The 21,614-nt window shown below is 40.3% G+C and overlaps 1 protein-coding gene across 2 annotated transcripts in view; it reads left to right on the top strand.

The window, feature by feature from the left end:
* Nucleotides 1–6,286: 6,286 nt before the first annotated feature.
* TNFSF13B (TNF superfamily member 13b) overlaps nt 6,287–21,614 on the top strand; it is a 40,276-nt gene continuing 24,948 nt past the window's right edge. The window contains exons 1-3 of one of the 2 annotated variants that reach the window (XM_067713485.1): nt 6,287–9,855; nt 12,075–12,434; nt 12,513–12,600. In XM_067713485.1, coding sequence (XP_067569586.1) covers nt 12,105–12,434; nt 12,513–12,600 — 418 coding nt within the window. In that variant the 5' untranslated portion in view covers nt 6,287–9,855; nt 12,075–12,104. Of the gene's footprint in view, nt 9,856–11,625; nt 12,435–12,512; nt 12,601–21,614 lie in introns of those variants that run through there. The other variant, XM_067713486.1, reaches the window with a different exon arrangement.

Below are 21,614 nucleotides of genomic sequence, written 5' to 3'. Positions count from 1 at the left end.
TCTGTCACTGTACTGTATTTTGGTTCCCTAAAGGCAAGCAAAACAGACACAGCTTCTGCCTTCATGGAATTTGGGAGATGAACAGTTAACAGGTAAATAAATATATACACATGCAGTACAAATAGTACATGTTATAATTAGAAAGAATAGATTTCTCTGAAAGAGAATGACTTCCTTGTACTTGGGAGGAGGAAAGATCATGTTTCCTTGTTTTTCTACATCAAATTAAATCTGACTCAGCCTTCACTCATCTTCCTGGCTGGATTGTTAATCTTGGTGATCAAGATGGTTCTGCTGTCAGGGTCCCCTAATCTCTTTCTTGAGACGGTTCTAGAGCCATTTGACTTATGGGATCTGAGACAGTTGGAGCAGTGCCTCAGGTTTTCAATATAATATGGTAACTGCTGGCTATTTAAATCTTGTTGGGTCTTTCTACTCCAGAGTTTGTTCTAAGGCGGCATCGTTCCTTCCACACCAGGCTCAGCCACGAGTCTATTTTCCACGGCTCCTAGGGACACTGTGTGTCTCTGGCCCTCACACAGACCCCCCATCAGAGGCCCTGCAGGTGGCAGATGCAGGTTTCCCTACTTGGCGGAAACTACCCCCTTTCTAGTCTCTGTTCTGAGTGCCGTTCTGTTGGAAACTGACGAAGACGCTGCATGATTTAAAAATCCAGAATCAGCAGAGCAGGTGATGGGCATAGATTCTGAAGGATAAGAGTACAAAGAAGCTGACCTGCCTTCTGGGAGAAAGGGCAGAAGCAAGAGAAAGTTTCATGAGAGCTCACACATCCTACTTTTTAGAAAAAGGACTGTTATGTACGTGGACGAAAGACAGAGGGGCCGCCTCCAATGTCTTCTTTTCACAGAACTTGTAAATAGAAAAAGGTGATTGACCTTTTGTTCCATTTGTGGGGTTACAAAGTTTTCATGCGTACGGAGCTATTGAGACAGTGGTAAAATGGATAACCATTCACTTGTCACTTAGATTCAGAATTTGCTCATGTTTTTCTCCATATTTGCTTCACCTGTCAGTCTGTTACATCCATCATATATCTATTATTTTACGTTGAACTATTTCAGAGTAAGTTGCAGGTACGATGACACTTTACCCATAAATACTACTGGATGCATCACCTAAGAATAAGGGTGTTCTCCTACGGAAGCACAATACCACTGTTACACCTAAGATACTTAACAACAAAGTAGCCAATCTGTATTCAGCTCCCCTCAATCTCTCCCCAAATTTCTTTGAGCTTGTTTATTTTTATTTTTTTTGATCCAGGATCTTCATCTGGTTATACATTGCGTTTGGATTTTATGTTTTATATTATAGAACAAACAATAATAGATTAAACATATGCAAAGTCTCCTTAAAAAGTAGAATGTTTCATGGCACAAGACTAACAAATCCAAGAGGAAAACAGTGTCTCAGTTAGAGAGGAGTGGTCAGGAATGGGGCATGAAAAGTGGAAGTCACATTAGCAGTAAGTCTCCCACATGGCGGAGGAGACTGTGACCTAGAGAGTGGGGTGTAAGGGCAGGTGTGTCCTTGTAGACAGCGTAGGTTTATTTTGCTAACATGGGTTGATAACAGTAACTGTGAAATTAATCCAAGAAATCTCCTGCTCAATTCCAAAACCTGTGCTTCTAATGTTGCTTCACTAGTGTATTTACACATGAATATCTGAGCATATTTGAGAAAATTTGCTGATCAATAAACAAGAACTGTATCTATAGTTTTTTTTCACATTGTTAATAGGTTAGCTTCTAAACGATTTTTTTAAATGATTTAGAAAATATTTATATTGGTCTTTGATCGGTTCCTGGTGCAGAGTTCCTAAATCCTTTGGAATATCCTAGGTGATAGTAGTGTCTTTTGTTCTAATGAGGAGACTCTTGGTCACTGAATGAAGGGTGGTCACCAAAAAGACCAAGCCATGATTAGAAGTTTGGAATTTTCATCCCCACTTTTCATTCTCCAGAGATGGGGCTGGAGCTGGAGTTAATGAGCAATCATGCCTGGTGAAGCTTGCAGGAAAGTTCCAGAAGTGTGGGGTTGGTGGCTACCTGGAGGTGCTGGGAGCATGGCGTCCTGGAGAGGGTGTGGAAGCAAGGTGCCACTTCCCACACGCCTCTTCTGTCTGCCTGTTCATATGTACCCTTTATCGCATCCTTTGATAACAAATTGGTAAACACTAATTAAACCATTTTCTTGAGTTCTGTGGGCAAATTAATCAAACCCAAGGATCGGGTCGTGGGTTCCTCTGATTTATAGCCAGGCTATCAGATGCACGGTGACAACCTGGACTTGTGGTTGCCATCTGAAGTGGGCTGGAGTTAGTCTTGTGGGACTGAGCCCTCAGCCTGTGGAACCTAAGACGAACTCCAGATAGATGTGTCAGAATTGAATTAAACTCTAGGACAGCCAGCCGGCCTCACAGAGGAGCGCCCACACTTTTGGTGTCAGAAGAGTTGAGAGATTGGTAGTGGTGTGACGGTGAAAAGATACATAGAAAGATAAAACAAACGGAAAACGAAATTAAAAAAGAAAAAAAAATACATAGGAGGAAGATTGAGGTTTTCTTTACAAGCCTATTTGAGGAGATGTGCCAGTCAACGCACAAGAACTGTCTGTAGTTTTATTTCACATTGTAGATAAGTTAGCATTTGTGTTATTTTTTTTTTTTTTTCTTTTTTTTTGCGGTACGCGGGCCTCTCACCGCTGTGGCCTCTCCCATTGCTGAGCACAGGCTCCGGACGCGCAGGCTCAGCGGCCATGGCTCACGGGCCCAGCCGCTCCGCGGCATGTGGGATCTTCCCGACCGGGGCACGAACCTGTGTCCCCTGCATCAGCAGGCGGACTCTCAACCACTGCGCCATCAGGGAAGCCCTGTGTTATTTTTTAAAGTAAACTTTAAAGACCTTTAAAAAATGTCCATTGTTCACCACTAATCAGGGAAATGGAAATCAAATCCACAATGACATATCACTTCACTTCTGTTGGATGGCTACTATCAAAAAACAGACAATAAGAAGTATTGTCGGGGATGTGGAGAAACTGGAACCTTGAGCACTTTGATGGACATGTATCAATAAAATGGGTGCAGCCGCTACAGAAAACAGTATGGAGGTTCCACAAAAAATTAAAAATAGAATTAACATGTGATTCAGCAACTCCACTTCTGTGTATTTGTCCAAAGGTATTGAAAGCAGGATCTCAAAGAGATTTTGCACACTCATATCCATAGCAACATTATTCACGGTAGCTAAGATGTGGAAGCAACCCAAACTGATCATTGAGAAACCCAAGTTGATTAGCATCCATCATCGATGGATGAATAGATAAACAGAATGTGGTATTATATTAATCAGTGTTTTCCAGAACCAACAGGATGCGTAAATATACATGTATTCCAGTATGTGTGTGTGTGTGTACACACACACACACACACACACACACACACATACATACATACATACATACATACATACATACATACATACATACATACATATTCCAGTACAGGTCTGAAGTCCTGAGAACCAGGGGATCTGGTATTGTAGGTTCCACTATGAAAGTTAGCAGGCTCAAGACCCCAGAAGAGCCAGTGTTTCAGTTCAAGTCTTGAGGCAGGAAAAGACACGTGTCCCCCTTAACAGGCAGGAGGAGTTCATTCTTACTCAAGGGGAAGTCAGCCTCTTTGTTTTCTTCAGGCCTTCGATGGATTGGATGAGGGCTGCCTACATTACTATCACAGGCAAACATACGTACATTGGAATATTATTCAGCACTGAAAAAGAATGGAATTCTGACACATGCCGTCCCATGGATGAACCTTGAGGACATAATGCTAAGTGAAATAAGCCCGTGACAGAAAGACAAATATTGTATGATTCCACCTATATGAGTATCTGGAATAGTCAAAATTATTGAGATAGGAAGTGGAATGGTGGTGACCAGGGCCTGAGGGAGGGGAAAGGGAGTTCTTAGTTCAATGGGTATGGACGTTCATTTTTGCAAGATGAAAAAGTTCTGGAGAAAGATGGTGGTGATGGTTGCACAACAGGGTAAATGCACTTAACACTACTGAATTGTACCCTAAAAGTGGTTAAGATGGTAGATTTTATGGTATGTGTTTTTAAACCACAATTTGAAAAAAAAAAAAAATCTAGGGCCACAGGAGGCACTGTAGACAAAGGACAGTCCTGGGAGTCAAAACGCCTTTCTCTGCACTGATTAGAGTGGAAGAGACCTGAAAGAGAAGTGAATTCCACAGAGGAACGAGATGAAACCCAAGGGTGAAGGGACCAAAGCTAGACCCGCAGCTGCAATCAGGACCCAGATTTTCCGAGTGTGGCCGGGGCTTTGTCCGCCATGCACTGCCGCCTTCTGGAGCCTGAGATGACGTGTACAGTGCCTCCTGCAGTCCTCTTCGTGTTGCAGATCCATGACCTACAGAAGTTTCCCCAAATGAGATATCTTTCCTTCTCTGGGATGGGGTGAGGATTATAAGTTCAAAAGTTAACCATATTGGGACTTCCCTGGTGGTGCAGTGGTTAAGAAGCAGCCGCCAATGCAGGGGACACGGGTTTGATCCCTGGTCTGGGAAGATCCCACATGCTGTGGAGCAACTAAGCCTGTGTGCCACAACTACTGAGCCCGCATGCCACAACTACTGAAGCCTGTGCACCTAGAGCCCATGCTCTGCAAAGAGAGAAGGCACTGCAATGAGAAGCCCGCGCACCGCAACGAGGTGTAGCCCCTGCTCTCCACAACTAGAGAAAAGCCCACGTGCAGCAACGAAGACCCAACAAAGCCAAAAATAAATAAAAAAATAAATAAATGTATTTTTAAAAAAAGTCAACCATATTAAAGAGAAGTTGAAAAGTGACTTCAAAAGGGTAACGTGGATACAAACGACTATATGTAAAATAAACAACAAGGACCTACTGTATAGCACAGGGAACTATATTCAGTATCCTGTAATAAACCACAATGGAAAAGAATCTGAAAAAGAATGTGTATATAGGTATAACTGAATCACTTTGCTGTACACCGGAAACTAGCACAACATTGTAAATCAACTACGCTTCAATTTAAAAAAAGGTAAGGTGATAAATTTTATGTTATGTGTATTTTAACACAATTTTTTTTAAATCGAAAAGATGTGGTACATATACAGTAGAATACTACTCACCCATGAGAAAGGGGGAAACTTGCCATTTGTGACAACATGGATGGACCTTGAGGGTATTATGCTAAGTGTGATAAGTCAGACCGATAAAGACAAATACTGTTTGCTTTCACTTACATGTGGAATATAAAAAACAAACAGACAAACAAAACAAAACAAAACTCAGATACAGAGAGCAGATTGGTGGTTATCAGAGGGAAAGGGGCTTGGGGGGGGGTGAAATGGGTGAAGGGGATCAATTGTACAGTAACAGATGCTAACTAGACTTACTGTGGTGATCACTTTGTAGCGCACACAAAGATTGAATTATGTTATACACCTGAAACTAACATAATGTCATATGCCAATTTTACCTCAATTAAAAAAACTCAAAAAGTGTCTACAGTTAATGGTTTAAGATTAGTGTTCTAAAATACTGAAGGATTTTAATAGTCACCAGCAGAGCCCAGTTTATACTTTATTTTATTTGACTTGTTATCCTTAGTTAATTATTACTAATACTGCTGGCTGATAAGTGATAGTGAAAATTTCACATGAATTTTGTACTGCATCGTGATCACTTCTCTTGAGTGTGGAAATACGAAAATGGGTCTGGATTGTGTTTAATTTTTGAAACTAGTAGAAACTCATTATTTAGTTTAAAATATGTAAACAGCTGTAGCTGTGAGATAACAGATTATGCTTTTGGTTAAAATTCTGGAAATCACCCTCTTTTTTTTATACCAGTGGTAGAAAAAAGAGGCTTATATTTAAAAGGAATAGACAAAAATCAGCAAATTCATTTTAAATGCAGTACATTCAGATGTAATTAACAATAAATGCAATTTATGAACTCTGACATATTAGACATGTTTTATGACACTTGACGATTATCTAATACAGCTTTTACAAAATTTCCTATAAAATTATATTTCTGTTGAGCAATCAGACTTGGTAATAAAACAATCTGAGATTAAGTGAGTCTTTATATTTTGAGTAGCAGGAAAACACAAGAAGAGAAGTTGCAGATTTCCAAGCCGCTCAGAGAGGGCTTCCCTGCTGGTGCAGTGGTTGACAGTCCGCCTTCCGATGCAGGGGACACGAGTTCGTGCCCCGGTCCGGGAGGATCCCACATGCCGCAGAGCAGCTGGGCCCGTGAGTCATGGCCGCTGGGCCTGTGCGTCCGGAGCCTGTGCTCCGCAACGGGAGAGGCCACAACAGTGAGAGGCCCGCGTACCGCAAAAAAAAAAAAAAAAAAAAAAGTGACCATCCTTTCCTTTTTAATTCATCTATTAAACTGTTTCATTGGAAAATGATGGGGATCTTTTTTAGTTTCTAAGAAAACTTACTGCAGTTGAATTTTCTATTAATTTTTAGAACTCAAATTGTCCATCACCTCTGTTTTGCATGTTGGCAAGAGGATTCCTGTTTCTCTTTCCTTCTGTGCCTGTTCACCTCTCCTAAGCATCCTATCAGTTTTCTTTACTCACTCAACTGCTGGGAAACCAAGTCCTCTCCATCTGGATAAGCCGGCCTGGTGCCGGCAGAGAAGCTTGCCGTCTACTGATGAGACATGGGCGTTGGGGAGGCTTTCGTTTCCTCTCACCCCTTACGTTATCCCAGCTCCAGGGATGGGAGGAATACCTCCACTCACCTGGTTCCTCCATGCCGTCTCCAGGTCAAGGACACCTGGCACACTCATGGGGGGCTGATGGCCCCCACTGCCTGGGCCCACAGACTTCTGCTTTGCCATTTATTTGAAGATTCACTGAGACTCCAGTCCCAGACTCAATACTACCTAACCTTGCTTTGGGGGAAGAAGCCTCACCTCATTTTTCTTGGTCTAAGAACTGTTAGAGCCCAACATCCAGCTGCCTATGGGTTCCTCTGTAGTTTGGCTCAAGAAAGATGGATAACTCAGAGCCTGTAGGAAGGGGAAGAAAAGTGGGTTCAGACTGCATTTTTCTCAGAATACCCTGGGCTTCCTTTGGTTTTTCTTTAATTCGAGGTGATTCCCTCCTTACATGGTGACCCACAATTCTGATTTCCTATTTCCCTTCCTGAAGAGGTGACTGAATTTATTCTGGGTCCACATAGAAAAGACAGATCCCTTCAATACATCTCCACAGAATAACGCTTTTAAAGATGTTGTTTTCTTGTTTCCTAATTCCACTAAATAGTTGAAGTTATCAAAAAGTAACTTTAGAAATGGAAATAAGATTCTTCTTAGTGAATGAGCTAGTTTTTCCAGCAATAAATGCTAGATGAAATATAAAACAAAAATTTCTCTTTACATTGTAATTTTTAACATGAAGACATTTGGAAAAATTCGGGAAGAACATTCGAAACACACAGTTTTTGGGTTGTAGGAATATAAATATCCTCACGCTAGCAGAACTAGTCAGGATGTTTCGGGATCCATTAACGTCTACTCTTGTCTCAAATTGGCTTAAAGAATAAGGCAAAAGGATTACTCAGTATAAAACATCCCCAAATAGGGAACACGAAGAGTTGATTAATTCAGCAGTGCAATAGTGCAGTTAGAGACCCAGGTTTTCTTCCTACCCTCCACCTGTCGGCCTAGACAGCACAGCAGTTGGTAGATGGCCAGCACAGTTCTGTGTGGTCATATGTGAACATGTGGCAGTGCAGGAAGTATGTCTTTTTCTTGGGTTTCTCTTTAAAGATGATGAACTCTTTCTCATGAGCCCCCAAAGAGACCACCCCTCCCATCTGATTGTTAGAAACCTCTCTTATCCGTCCACTCTTAGCAATCAACGCTGATGCGGATGGAATCACCAGGAGTGCGTTGCAGTGATTAGAATTGAAGCTTGCCATGGGTCAGCATCCCACCAAAATGTCTATCTAAACAAAATCAGTTTCTAGATTTGGGGCAGGGAAGAGTCTGTTAAGATGGTAGAACAAGATTGGGCATACAGATGCGTCTGACTCCAGAGGCCATACGTCTCACCCCCATCATTTTACTTCTCACATTTAATAAGCAAAATTTTAAATAAATTATTAAAAACGTTTGCAAACTCTGCTTTATTCGTTTTTAAAGACAGAATTTCATAAGTAATGTTTCCTGCATGGATAGAATTAATCCTTTCTCCCAACATTTCCGAGATGGTCAAATCTGCCCAGGTATTATTTGAGTGCCCTTCTGTGTCAGTGTGTATTGTCTGTGTCATGCATGTAAAGTAGAAAAATTAGTTGATGTATATGAAATAGACAGATGATCTGACACATATTCATCTTAATACTAATGAAAATATTCTCGTAAGTGTTATAAAGGTAAAGAATAACAAACTAAACTGCACTTTAATTGAAAATAGTATTAAACAGAAATTTCTTAAAAACACACACTTAAATAAACACTCAAGAGAATTAAATCTGAAAGCAGTTACACTGCAAATTGAGGACAATTCACAGATGAAACTGAATTCTTAGCGGCTTTTTTTTTCTCAAAACTGACAAAAATTAAGCTCCAGTAAATACATACACACTCCTCATTTGAATATAACTATTAAGAAATAAAAATCAACATCGCAGGGACTGACATTATTTTTTGTATAAGAAATGACCAGTGTTGTCTATGTTTAAAATCACACCATTACTTCCTGGTTCAGTTTCACAGAGCAGATAGCACTTGGCCTTCCAACTCAAGTTTCACTATAATTATAATAGCAACTGACTGCATGTATATATTTCTACAAGGAAACAACATGATTTTTTCTGAAATTAATAATTATTTGCATCAAGCCATTTTCCATATTCTGAGCACCTGAGGAAGCCAGTTTTACCTAGGTCTATTTTTAGGTACATATGCATTTCTAGAAGAGCTGTTGTCTCCATGCTTGAGTTGTCCAAATCCTTATGAAAGACACTTTTTTCCTCAAAGAAATGGGTAAAGGATAGATTTCTCAAACCCGCCAATTCTTTATAGGATTGCTAAACCAGAAGTTTAAAATTAAGCTTTCTGAATCTTTTTGAGGTTGTCACTATAAGAAGCAAGCCGTCAGAGTAGATGTTTGTTTTACGCTGTGTTTCATCCGTCAGACAGACTCCTGACTTCAGTTCTTTTCAAATATACTCTCCCATGTTCCTATCTACTCTCTCCTGAATAGATGGGACAGGGAACGTGGGACTCCCTTTGTTTATTCAGTTTGTTTCAGCTCTGTTGCAGGAGGATGTTTTACACTCCAGTTGAGAAAAAGAAGTGGCTGAAAAGGAGCTGAACCGTGGAAGAGAAGTGTGGCTCAGGTCCAGCCCTAAATAAACATGAATGTGGTGAGCTAGTCAGTGACTATGGACGCGCTTGCTATCTGTTGAACAGAATTTCAGTTAAATTATTGTCACACCCTTTCCTCTGCAGGAAACAGATCCTTGATTGATGGAGTAATAACTTCCTTTTGTTCCTCTAATAAGAAATTCGAGAGCACATAAATGCCACTTCGTTTTCTACCTGTCTTCTGAGAAACTGCATCATGTGATGGCTGTGGAGGACATCACCCGGCCATGTCCAGTCTGGGCCAGCTGCCCTGCCGCCTTTGGTCGAGGGAGAACTAGCCCTCCTCTGCTGGGGCTGCCCGCTGGTTGTCCAAGACCAGCTCCTGGTTCCAAACTGGCCGCAGGCAGACTGCTCAGTGGCTCTCCCAGGAGAGCAGCTGAAGGCGAAGGTAATTCCCTAAAGCAAGTCATTCCCTCTCTCTTGAGAACTTTTACAGCAGAACACGGAGCGGAGTGGCCTGCCAGAAGGGGAAGAATGTCCACTCACAGAAAGAAGCGCTGGCTGCAGGTGTCCAGGGTGGAAAAGAGAGTAATTGGTTTCTAGCACTGCCTTGAATTCTTTTATTTCTCCATGTATTTAGGTACTAGGAAATGCACACACTTATAATCTGAGAGAGTTTCAATTACTTTCAGTCAGAAAGTAATCCCCAAACTAATCCTTTTGTAAAAAATTGAAATGTTACCTAGTATGTTTTACCGTGATGATCTGGAAACGAGGACTGTCACAAAGGAATTGTATTACAGTAAAGAGTCTGCACGCTTACTTATAGAAGACAACTTCCACCTGAGAACAGCTAACTGGGGGGACCACGGGAATCACTAAAACCTTTCTTTAAACAGAAAAAAATTTTAAAGTCATTTTGAAAGGTCTTGGAACTTGCAGATGCAAAGGAAAAAACAATCCCAAGAGGTAAAAATGAATAAGGTGGATGACATCGCACTTAGTGAGACAAGGACGAAACAGGCGGTCCTGGGAGGGAGCTCAGAGACACCTGGTCAAGGTGACTATGTGCTCTTCTGCAGCAGGTGTGTGCAGCTGTGACCAGGGGACAGGTACAAAGACGTCTATTGCAGCACTGTTTGTAAGAATGAAAAAGATTCCATGGACTGAATAAATGAAACATTCCGTTCATAAAATGAAGGAATGAAATAGATTCCACATGATGAATGAATGGAATGAATGAAAAATGGGAACATCTTAAAGGTAGCTTGTTCTACATTCCTGTAAGTCTCCTTACAGCTCTCGGGGACAGTTATCACCCCATCCAACAGATGAGGACACAGAATCACAGGCGGGATTGGTGTCCTTACAGCCACGCCACGTCCAACAATAGAGATTTTTTTTAAAACTTAATTTATTTTTGGCTGTGTTGTGTCTTAGTTGCAGTGTGCGGGCTTCTCACTGCAGTGGCTTCTCTTGTTGCAGAGCACGGGCTCTAGGCGCGCAGACTTCATTAGTTGTGGCTCACGGGCTTAGTTGCTCTGCAGCATGTGGGATCTTCCTGGACCAGGGCTCGAACCCGTGTCCCCTGCATTGGCAGGCGGATTCTCAACCACTGCGCCACCAGGGAGGCCCCCAACAATAGAGATTTGAAACTAAATTCTGTCTGGGTCGAGTCGGGTCGTCTTGTATACAGGTTAGATTGGGGCAGAGTCGGCCTAATGTGGACGAGCAGATTAGCTGCTTTAGGGAAAGAGCAGTTAATGACGGGACCCAGGCGTCTGGAGCTGAGCTAAGACCGATTCTCCCCCAAATGGTGTCAGACGGAGCAGGGACTTGCAGCTCCAGAGGTGGGGACGGCAGAGGTGGGACAGCTCCTGGGGACTGGCCATCCTGTGGGTGGCTGCCTCTCTAGCAGTGAGTCCCAGGAGGAAGAGGATTACTTAGAGTCCCTTTCAAAATGCATACACCTGCATATAGAGGATCCCCTGCACAGCTAATCTAAGTAGGTCCCCAAAATATAGTCACTTTCTTCTCATTCCATTACTAAGGTGATAGTGGGGACAGTACTCCCCGGCGGACTTTTATGCCTTGTCTAAGGACATTTCATTGTATTTCCCACTTAGAGACTGTTAGGAAATCACTCTCCAGCTGACTACAGTTCAATGCTGAAGTACTTAGCTTATCTGACCTTGGCATTCATTAATTTTACCACACCAGCAGGAACTTATTCGTATTCTTTTCCCCCTTCCCTACAAAGCCACGTGGCCCCAAGTGGACCCAGTTCTCTCCTAATGCCTGAGGGGGAGTTCCTTAAACACCTTCCTATCTTAAAAGTTGTCTGTAGTGTGCTGGTCCAAACCCCCAACTCCTTGCCGTTAGTAGATTTAAGGGGCCCTTTTGTGCATGAGTGTTCTGAGATGCCATTAAAATTCTTACAAAAACTGAAAGTGAAATGAGGAAGACTGATTGAGCAATCACATAGAAGGGCGAATGCCAGGAAGACCTATCATACAGTAGGGGCAGAGATGCGGCCGGGCAGAGAGAAGAAAATTCAGGAGAACTCTCCGGAGGGCGAGCGCCGAGCTGGGCCATGTAGTCAATGTAGGACATCAACAAACACAGATAACAGGAAATGATCCATTCTCTGTGGTCACTTATTCAAAGGGCCCGAACCTTCAAAGTTCAAGGAGGGAAATGGATGACTCCACAGGGGAGCAGTCACGCCTTTCTCGCCTTAAGACCAGAGACGAAATGAAACTGAAGGAGACAGTCTCCATCCTCCCCCAGAAGGAAAGCCCCTCTGTCCGCTTCTCCAAAGATGGAAAGCTGCTGGCCGTGACCCTGCTGCTGGCCCTGCTGTCCTGCTGCCTCACGGTGTTGTCCTTCTGCCGCCTGGCTTCCCTGCAAGCAGAGCTGGGAAGGCTCCGGGCGGAGCTGCGGGAGCTGCCCGGCGCCCCCCAGGCGGGAGCCGCAGCCCCCAGGGCCGCCCTGCGGGAGGCTGCAGCCGCCACCTCCGCCCTGAAAGTGAGTCTGCGGCAGCCCCAGCCCCACGCTCCCGCACCCAGACGCCCTGGCAATAACGGGGGCCTTTTCTCTTGGCAGGGGAGTTTTGCGCTACCAGCTCCCCGAGAAAGCAACTCCAGCCAAAGCAGCAGGAGTAAGCGTGGCCTGCAGGATGCAGAAGAAACAGGTATGTTGGGGGCACAGAAGCGGCTAGGAGTCAGGGATCCCAGTTCACAGGTGAGGAGCAGAGGGAAGCCAGACAGGACCTGGAAACTTGGACACTTGCCAGCTTGCCGTGCCAGCCGGGTGTGGCTCCAGGGAAAACCAAGCCCTGGCCGATGTGATAGGCCGACAGCACGTTTTGTCCTACGGTGAGCGGGTTTCGTGGGGAGAGGGATTTATCTGCGCGGCACTTTAAAAAAGGGGAAAGGGGCCCACATTTCCCCTCCAATAGATAGTTCACTCCTACGTCAGGAGCATCATCTGGCCGTGCAGGAACAAAGCACCACGTGCCAGTGTAGAATGAGCTTCTGTCAGAGAAGGGCAGCCAGACAGCATCTCCTGGGGGGCGTAGCCGCCGTGAAACCACGTGTAGATCACCCCGGAGGCAGGTGCGTGTTTGTGCTTCATTTGGTGTCTTGCTTTTTAAAAAAAAGCCTATTGTACACACACACTCACACACACACGGAGATTTTAATGCTTTTCTTTAACGTGTGCTTTTTCCTGGAGCTCCACACACGTTTATAGCCTCCTTGTAACAGTTCCTTAGCGATCGCTACCTTTCTTCCTGCTGCACGTGTCCCACAGAATTGTGTGCGTCCCGGACACCTCAGGTTTGGTGGGGCCTCCCAAGACGTGATTCAGCTCTAGTTCCTTCATCTCAAGGCTGAGAAAGAGCATTTGAATGGCGCTTACTAATATTGCAATTTAACAAATCCTTGGTGCTGTTTCCCTTTTATATTGAAGGAACCTTTTCTTGAGCCCCTAGAATGTGCCAGGCAGGCTTGTACTAGGAGAGGTATCGTCACACCTCCTGTTTCCTTTCATCTTCACGGTGAGTGTGAGGCAGACCCAACAGGTGTAATTATTTACATGTATTTGTACTTCTGAACAGAAGTGCATGAGAGACAGAATAGGTGTCCTATCACACCACACACACACACACACACACACACACACACACAGGATGCTCCTTCTGTAAACTTATTTTTCACTAAATGCCTTATTCGTGGAAAAAATTCTTCCTCGTTTTATACAACTGTAAATTTTGTATCTGGTTATCATATCTTTGTGCCAATTATCAGAAACAATTGGGTTTAAAAATTTTAAAACTGGAAAACACTCATATTTTTACTATGCTTTAACACATCGATTATTTTCATATTTTGCGTTTTATCGTCTATATTTTTTACATAATTGAAAAAATTCAGTATATATACTGTGGTATATTTTTGTATTCACTTATTACACAATAAATGTGTTCCTTGTTTCTAAGTAATTCTCACACATCCATATTTATTTGTTATCATACAATTATTTATCATGATCATTTCCAATTTTTTGATAGAATGGAACATGCCAAAATTTTTGTGCAGATCTCTTTGTTTCTGATGAATTTTATGCATATATTCAATGTAATTTCCATACATGGAATGTCTGAGCCAAAGAGGATGAACATCTTTAGCACCCTTGCTACCTGTTGCCATACTGTTCTCAAAATGAATTACAAACGTATGTGGTCAGAAATGCAGTGTACAAGCTCTCCACATTCGTACAGCATTTTACCTTTAAAAATATATTTTGGCTAGTTTAGTAGTTGTAAAAGAATGCCTCAAATTTAGTTGTTCGCTTGCTTACAGATAAGAATTAACTTATTTCTGCACATTTTGATAACGTCTACTTTTATCTTCTACTAATTTTTATTTATAACTTCCCTCATTCGTCCTATTTTTAAAATAATTTTGAATAAACTCTATATTAGGCATCTTGCTTATCAAAATTTTGATGTAAATTTTCGCAATATTTTGCAGGTTAAACTTGTACAGAGATTTTGCATCTGTGTATTTAGTGTGATACACTTTTTAAATTCTCTGTAATACATCAAAGCTAAAAATATATTTGTTCATAATCTCTCAAGTAGTTTATTCTTTTCTCTGCCATTTTGACTTTTTTTGTAATTTAGTGTTGTAGTTTGGTATTTAATCCATTAGTCCTGGAGTTTATTTTGGTAGGTCATGTCATACTAACTTCCTTTCTTTGGAACTTCCTTCCTTCCTTCCTTAACTTCCCCTTTCTTCTTTTACTTTTTCCTTCCAAACTATTGCTAAATATCTCGGCCAAATTCAGTAGATGATTCTTTTTAACTCATTTGCATTGGAATGCTTACTATATTACATTAAGTTCCTCATTTATAGTTGAATCTATTTTGAGACTTTTTTTTCATTGATTTATTTCCTATTTATCTGTATTAAATATTTTAAGTAATTTTATAATAAAATGAGCTTCAATGCCTAGTAGGGTGAGGATGCCTCAATCTTCTTCAACCTTGTCTGCTAGTATTCCCCTGCCTCTAAATATTAATATTAAAACTAAACCCTAACTTTTCCATTCCAAAGAGGATATAGACTCATTACATCAGATTTAAGAAGGAAAGAATTGAGTAAGAAATCAGTAACTCCCTGAGTCCCACTTGACCAAAATATGTTCTATTAATATTTGAAAATTTCCTCCCATGTGAATATTTTTTCATATTTGTGTTACTATGGCATCCAAAAATTGTATACTGACAAAAATTTCCCCCCCCAAATTTGCAATTTTTAGAAAGTTTGGAGAATAGCAGAAAGTTCTAACCAATGAATCAGAATGCACCGGGTTTCCATAGCCCAGATGTAGTCACTATGGTCATTATCATGGTTTGCCTCAGATTTTTATAAACCCTGATGTAGCATATATATGGTGTTTGTGTATATATATATATATACTCTGTAAATATACTTAGTACATATGTATCTCTAAATCTCTCTCTACATATATTTATAACATTCATAGATCCCACATGAAAGGTTTGAAGACCAGAACCTTAGTGATAGGTAATATCAATTATTCCCGGTCAATGAAATTGGCTTGAATGTTATCTTAGACACTATCCTTTTGTGCAGGGAAAATTTATTTTGTTTAGCCTTACTCCAAAATTAATGCATATATATATACCAAGAAGGTTGTCTGAGACTCCATGATTTTTGTTTGTTTTCTGTTTGGTAGGGTCCTTTTTTTGGAATTGAGAAAATTCTATGCAGTTTGAATCTAGCAACTTTCTTTGGTTTTGGTTTCCATTCTAGTTGTTGTGATTTATTTTAAGTAAAACTCAAAAGCCAGAGTTATCCCTTTTCCTTTCAAAGCATTAGTTTCTATTTTATTTATTCATTTTCTATAAACGTTTTTGTTGGAATTTTAGAAAAACTGTAACTCTGAAGAAGAAAATGAATTTTCACACTTTGAATTGATATATTCAAGAATTTTTAATATCTCTATTAAATACAGAAGTGTAAATTTCACAGTAAGACAGTTTTCCTTATATGGGTTTCACTATTCTTTCATAGTTAAATTAAAAAGGGTTTATTGCTATTAGGAGTCTTAGCATTTTCAAATAGCTTGTTAAACTGCTAAAAAACATAGAATTTGCAGTAAATGATTTAGTATTTGATCTCACGCTTATTTTTAAGCCACGTCAGTAGTACACTCAGTGGATCTATACTTAACAGATTTATAATATTATTCTAGACTTTGTCTAAAATACTCTGCTTTCTGTATATACTCCTCAACATCAGGTGGTCATTATTTTATAACTGTGTCAAAAAGGTTCACAGCTGAATATTGCTAAGTAACATACCAGAATGTTACTCGTTCTTATTTTTCTATAAATCCAACCCAGATTTCACCAGGCATCTCAATTTTTATTGTGTGGATATTCAGTTTGTAAGTAAATTCCAGTATGCCGTGGGCTAGAAAGTCGAACCTCCCCAGCACACAGCAAGCCTAGTTATTGCATTGGTATTTGATACTCATCACCTATTACCTAGGAAGGTGGTTTTCTTTTCATTTGTGTATACCCCGTCTGTTCAACTAAAGAGTAGAGACTTCTGTGGTCTGGTCCTATTTCTCCTTTTGTATATTCATCATGACACTTGCACCCTGTAGATATTCCACGAATATGTGTTCATCAGTTTTGGGCTCAATATCAAATAAGATAGAATGATTTGGTATCATTTTTAGGGGGAAGGGATTTTCCCATATTTCTTCATTTGTCAGGTTTTGATCAAAGGCCATCTTATGAATTTTTTTTAACTTGACCTTTAAAATAACTAATTAACCAAAGAATGAGCATGATCATAAGGCTAAAGTCGCAGGGGCAGTCTGGAAACCCCTTGCCTCAGACTCTGTTGGTGCACCAGGTAGAGGCACTGTTTGGGCTCATTGAAAAGTCATAGAGAAGCTCCCATATTCAGCAGCTTCTTTAACTATAATTTCCTGGGTTTTTAGCTTAATTCTTTAAAATTTTAATTGACGTATTATTTACACACAGAAAAGGGCATGTATCTTCAGGACACAGGTCAGTGAAATTCACAAGCTGAACAGCAGTAGGTGAAGGGCAGACATCACCGTCAGCCTACACACCCATTTAGTATTTCTTGCAGACCACCCCCGGAGTAAACGTGCTGCTTTGACTTCATTCTAGAATTTGGCGCTGTGGCTCCAGTTTTGTTTTTCTTAATTATGTTGTGTTTCAAATGAAAGTCTCAGTAAGTTTCATGTGTTTCATAAGATAATTTATGATTATAATATAACAAACAGAAATGTGGGGAAATCCAGGATTTAAATTGCCAAATGGCTTACAATAGCCAAAAATTCACTTTTAAGCCCATAAGTGTATTTGGAGATAGTCCCAATTAGAAAAAAAAACAAAAACAAAAACACTTAAGTGACATGGCTTTGAAAATATTGCGCATGAAAATTTCTTCACAGATGAAATCATGATGACCCACGTTTTGAACCTGCACTTAACTATAATTCTATTCATTTCAAGAATCTAAAGATAAGCATCTTCAGAGTCCATCAAGAAAGTGAATTCTTCCAAATGGGTTCCTACTGAATTAAAACAGTTTATTAATAAAACTAGGTGACCTTTCATTTTTTCCCTTGTTATTCAGTAGGGAATTTAAGTTATCAGAAACCCATGTATTTTAGATTATAGAAAGACAAAAATTATTTTTTTATTAATAATGTTTATTATACTCATCTCAACTGTAATATTAAAAATAGTGGTGAAAGGGACTTCCCTGGCAGTCCAGGCTTAAGACTCTGTGCTCTCAGTGAAGGGGGTGCAGGTTCTATCCCTGGTCGGGGAACTAAGATCCCCGTGCTGCATGGCACAGCCAAACAGCTAAAAAAAAACAAAAAACAAAAAAAGTCATGAAGTGGTGAAAGCATGAGCATTTCAAAGAAATATAAAAACAAGAGCAGAAAAATTTGCCCATATTTTATCTTTCAAATATTTATTGTAAAATTCTGATCAATCTACTTTATTTTTCTCCGTTTTTAAATAAACGTTTTAGTTTGAAATTATTTTAGAATTACAGGAAAGTTGCAATAACAGTGCCGTGAGCTGCCATATATCCCTCATGCCGTTTCCCCTAATGTTAACATCTTATGTTACCATGGTACCTTTGTCACAACTTAGAGACCAACATTAGGATTTAACTGAACTCCCGACTTTATTTGAATTTCACCAGCTTTTCTGCTAAGGTCTTACCATGTTCCGGGAGCCATCCAGGACACCAGAATGCATTTAATAGTTTTTAAAAATCAGAGTTTTGAATATAATGCACATAAGTTAACACCTAAGAGGATAACTAAAGTATTTCTCTGGGGTAAACATTTTTGTTGTTAAACATAAAGATATCAATACTATTAATATTTTTGAAATATTAATATTTCTTTCTTGAAATCCATAGTGCATTTCCTTTGCAAGAAAAGATGGGGTGTCTTAGGGGTTTGTAACATCCAGTCTTTGCTTCATCGGCATTTCGGGCTCAGCTGTAACTTACAAGGCTGTAAAGTGAGTGTTAAAAGCATGCAGTGTATAACTTAGCCATCCAGTTTGTCCCCAGATGAGGCTAACGGCAGCCTCTTACCCAGCAAGGGTGTGTTCCTTCCTAGAACAGAAACAGCTGGCTGCTGTCATGGTGACCTTTGACCAGAATCTTCCCTGAGTGTTATTTTTCTTTTCCCCTGCTTTAAATAAGGAGAGCCTTCTTTTCAGTGTTGCAAGAGCTGGATCCTGTCCAATTTCCACAAAAGTATTTAAAATGAAAATAGTGACCTGGTAACCAAACCTTTGAACCCTGTTCTTATCAAGTTTAAAGTTTTGGGAAACAGAAGAGCCAGGAAGCGAATCAACCAGTGAAGCCAGAGGCGATGTTGTATCTCTTCCAACCTTCCCTGACCTATAGGAGGTCCAAGCACTGTTCTAGTTGTTGGGTATTGATTATAAGACAAACAGATAAAAGTTTCCCGTGCATTGGAGATTACATTGCAGTGAGGTGGAAAGCCATAGAAAATAATCAATAAACATAATTAATGAGGAAATTATAATACTAGAAAATGTCAAATACATTGCAAAAGTGAAAATTTTAGGACAGGGTTAAGAGAACCAGCAGAGTTAAGGGTGAAGAAGGGTAAGAGGACATGTCTGTATTTTAAGTAGGGAGGCCAGGGTAAGTCTTTCTATCTAATCCCTGAAAGCTCAATAATTCTTTATTGTTTCAACATTTAAAAAAATTGCAGACATTCCAGGTATTTTAACAATAAATTCATAACGTCGAGGGACGCATTCTCGTTAATAGTTCGTAGAAATGGGTGATATTAGTTTTAACAGTTAATTATGCTTTTTATAGGTCAAGTCCTACTTACAGTATCTGCGTTGGGCAGCTGCTCTTTTGTTGTGGTGGGATTTTCTTTGACCTAAATAGACACTTCTCCAAAGACGACATACAGATGGCCAGCAAACACATGAAAGGATGCTCAGCATCACTAATCATTAGAGAAATGCAAGTCAAAACTACAATGAGGTATCACCTCACACGGGTCAGAATGGGCATCATCAAAAAATCTAGAAACAATAAATGCTGGAGAGGGTGTGGAGAAAAGGGAACACTCTTGCACTGTTGGTGGGAATGTAAATTGATACAGCCACTATGGAGAACAGTATGGAGGTTCCTTAAAAAACTAAAAATAGAATTACCATACGACCCAGCAATCCCATTACGGGGCATATACCCTAAGAAAACCGTAATTCGAAAAGAGTCATGTTCCACAATATTCATTGCAGCACTATTTACAATAGGCAGGACGTGGAAGCAACCTAAGTGTCCGCAGACAGATGAATGGATCAAGAAGATGTGGCACATTTATACAATGGAATAGTACTCAGCCATAAAAAGAAACGAAATTGAGTTATTTGTAGTGAGACGGATGGACCTAGAGTCTGTCATACAGAGTGAAGTAAGTCAGAAAGAGAAAAACAAATACCGTATGCTAACACATATATATGGAATCTAAAAAAAAAAAAATGGTTCTGATGAACCTAGGGGCAGGACAGGAATAAAGACGCAGACGTAGAGAATGGACTTGAGGACACGGGGAAGGGGAAGGGTAAGCTGGGACGAAGTGAGAGAGTGGCATGGACATATATACACTCCCAAATGTAAAATAGGTACCTAGTGGGAAGCAGCCGCATAGCACAGGGAAATCAGCTCCGTGCTTTGTGACCACCTAGGGGGTGGGATAGGGAGGGTGGGAGGGAGACGCAAGGGGGAGGGGATATGGGGATATAGGTATACGTATAGCTGATTCACTTTGTTATACAGCAGAAGCTAACACACTACTGTAAAGCAATTATACTCCAATAAAGATGTTAAAAAAATAAAAATTCCTCAAAGGACATATCAAAAAAACCCCAAAAGTATCCCCATTCTGAGAGAGAAGAAACAGACTCTTCTCAAAATAGAGGAGACACCTACTGTGCAAAGCTCTGAGGTAGGCTGTCCAGAATATGCAGAAAAGGGGAGAGAAATGAAATGAAATTAGCCGAGTACGGTCCATGTGAAAGCTCTGGGTTAGGCCCTGTGGGCCTATGATTATCATTTGCCCTCTTCGTAACCCTGCAGTGCTGGCATTATTGTCTTCATTTTAGGTGAGAGAACTGAAGCAGGCACAGCCAACCCCTCTTTTCAGAAACCCAGTACTGAGTTGGAGAAGTTTCAAAAAACTAATGTAAATTTCAAGATAATAAATAATTAAAAGATAACAATGTCTTTTGCCTTTACAAAACACATGCAAATTATGCCTTCAACTAATTCTCACAACACTATGAAATAGATAGTTTTTTTCAGTTTACAGATAAGAAAAAATATTTCAAAATTGTGTCAATCTCATGATTAAATAGCTAATTGGTTTAAGAACTAAGGTTGAATTTATTATCTCGACTATAAATTCTGAGCTTTTTTGATCACGTGAGCTATATGTGCTTAATGTTCAAATAAAGCACCAGTTTTGAGAAAAGTTATTGGATCCTGGAGAAGCCTAAATTATTATTAGTATTATTACCAGTGAGAAGGATAGCTAGTTATGGAATCACAGGATGTCAGTAGTGGAGATCACAGACTGAAAGATTATCTAGACCATGGTCGAGAAGAGCTGAGCTGGGTTTTAAAGGTTGAGTAGATGTGGGTAAGAGGAGAGTGTATCCAGGGTATGGTAACAGTAATAAAACAGGAAATAGAAAAAATACAAGAAGAGACCTTATTATAGTAAGCGGCCATCTCCTTGGGGATTTTTGCAAATGTTGATTGATTGAAGTTCAGGCTTTCCTCTTCTCCTCTCCATCCCTCTCCTCTGACTATCCTGTGTCAGGTAGACAAAGAAATGGAAAATAACTGCTTCATGGTATCTGCTGACACAAGTTGTGAAGCTACACTTCAGCTCATCTTTTTTCTCTTCTATCTACTACCCTAGAGCTTCTTCTGGCAACTAGAGAGTAAGAAATTCTAGAGAAATAGCACAAAACCATTTACTTTAAAAAATATTATAGCATGCTACAGTTCTATGGATGACGTTTCAAAAATTTATTGAGATTATTCGTTA

Source organism: Pseudorca crassidens, chromosome 18, assembly GCF_039906515.1.
Source record: "Pseudorca crassidens isolate mPseCra1 chromosome 18, mPseCra1.hap1, whole genome shotgun sequence".
NCBI classification, from domain to species: Eukaryota; Metazoa; Chordata; class Mammalia; order Artiodactyla; family Delphinidae; genus Pseudorca; species Pseudorca crassidens.
The sequence above is the reverse complement of the archived record's forward strand: the minus strand, read 5'-3'. Positions and strand labels throughout refer to the sequence as shown.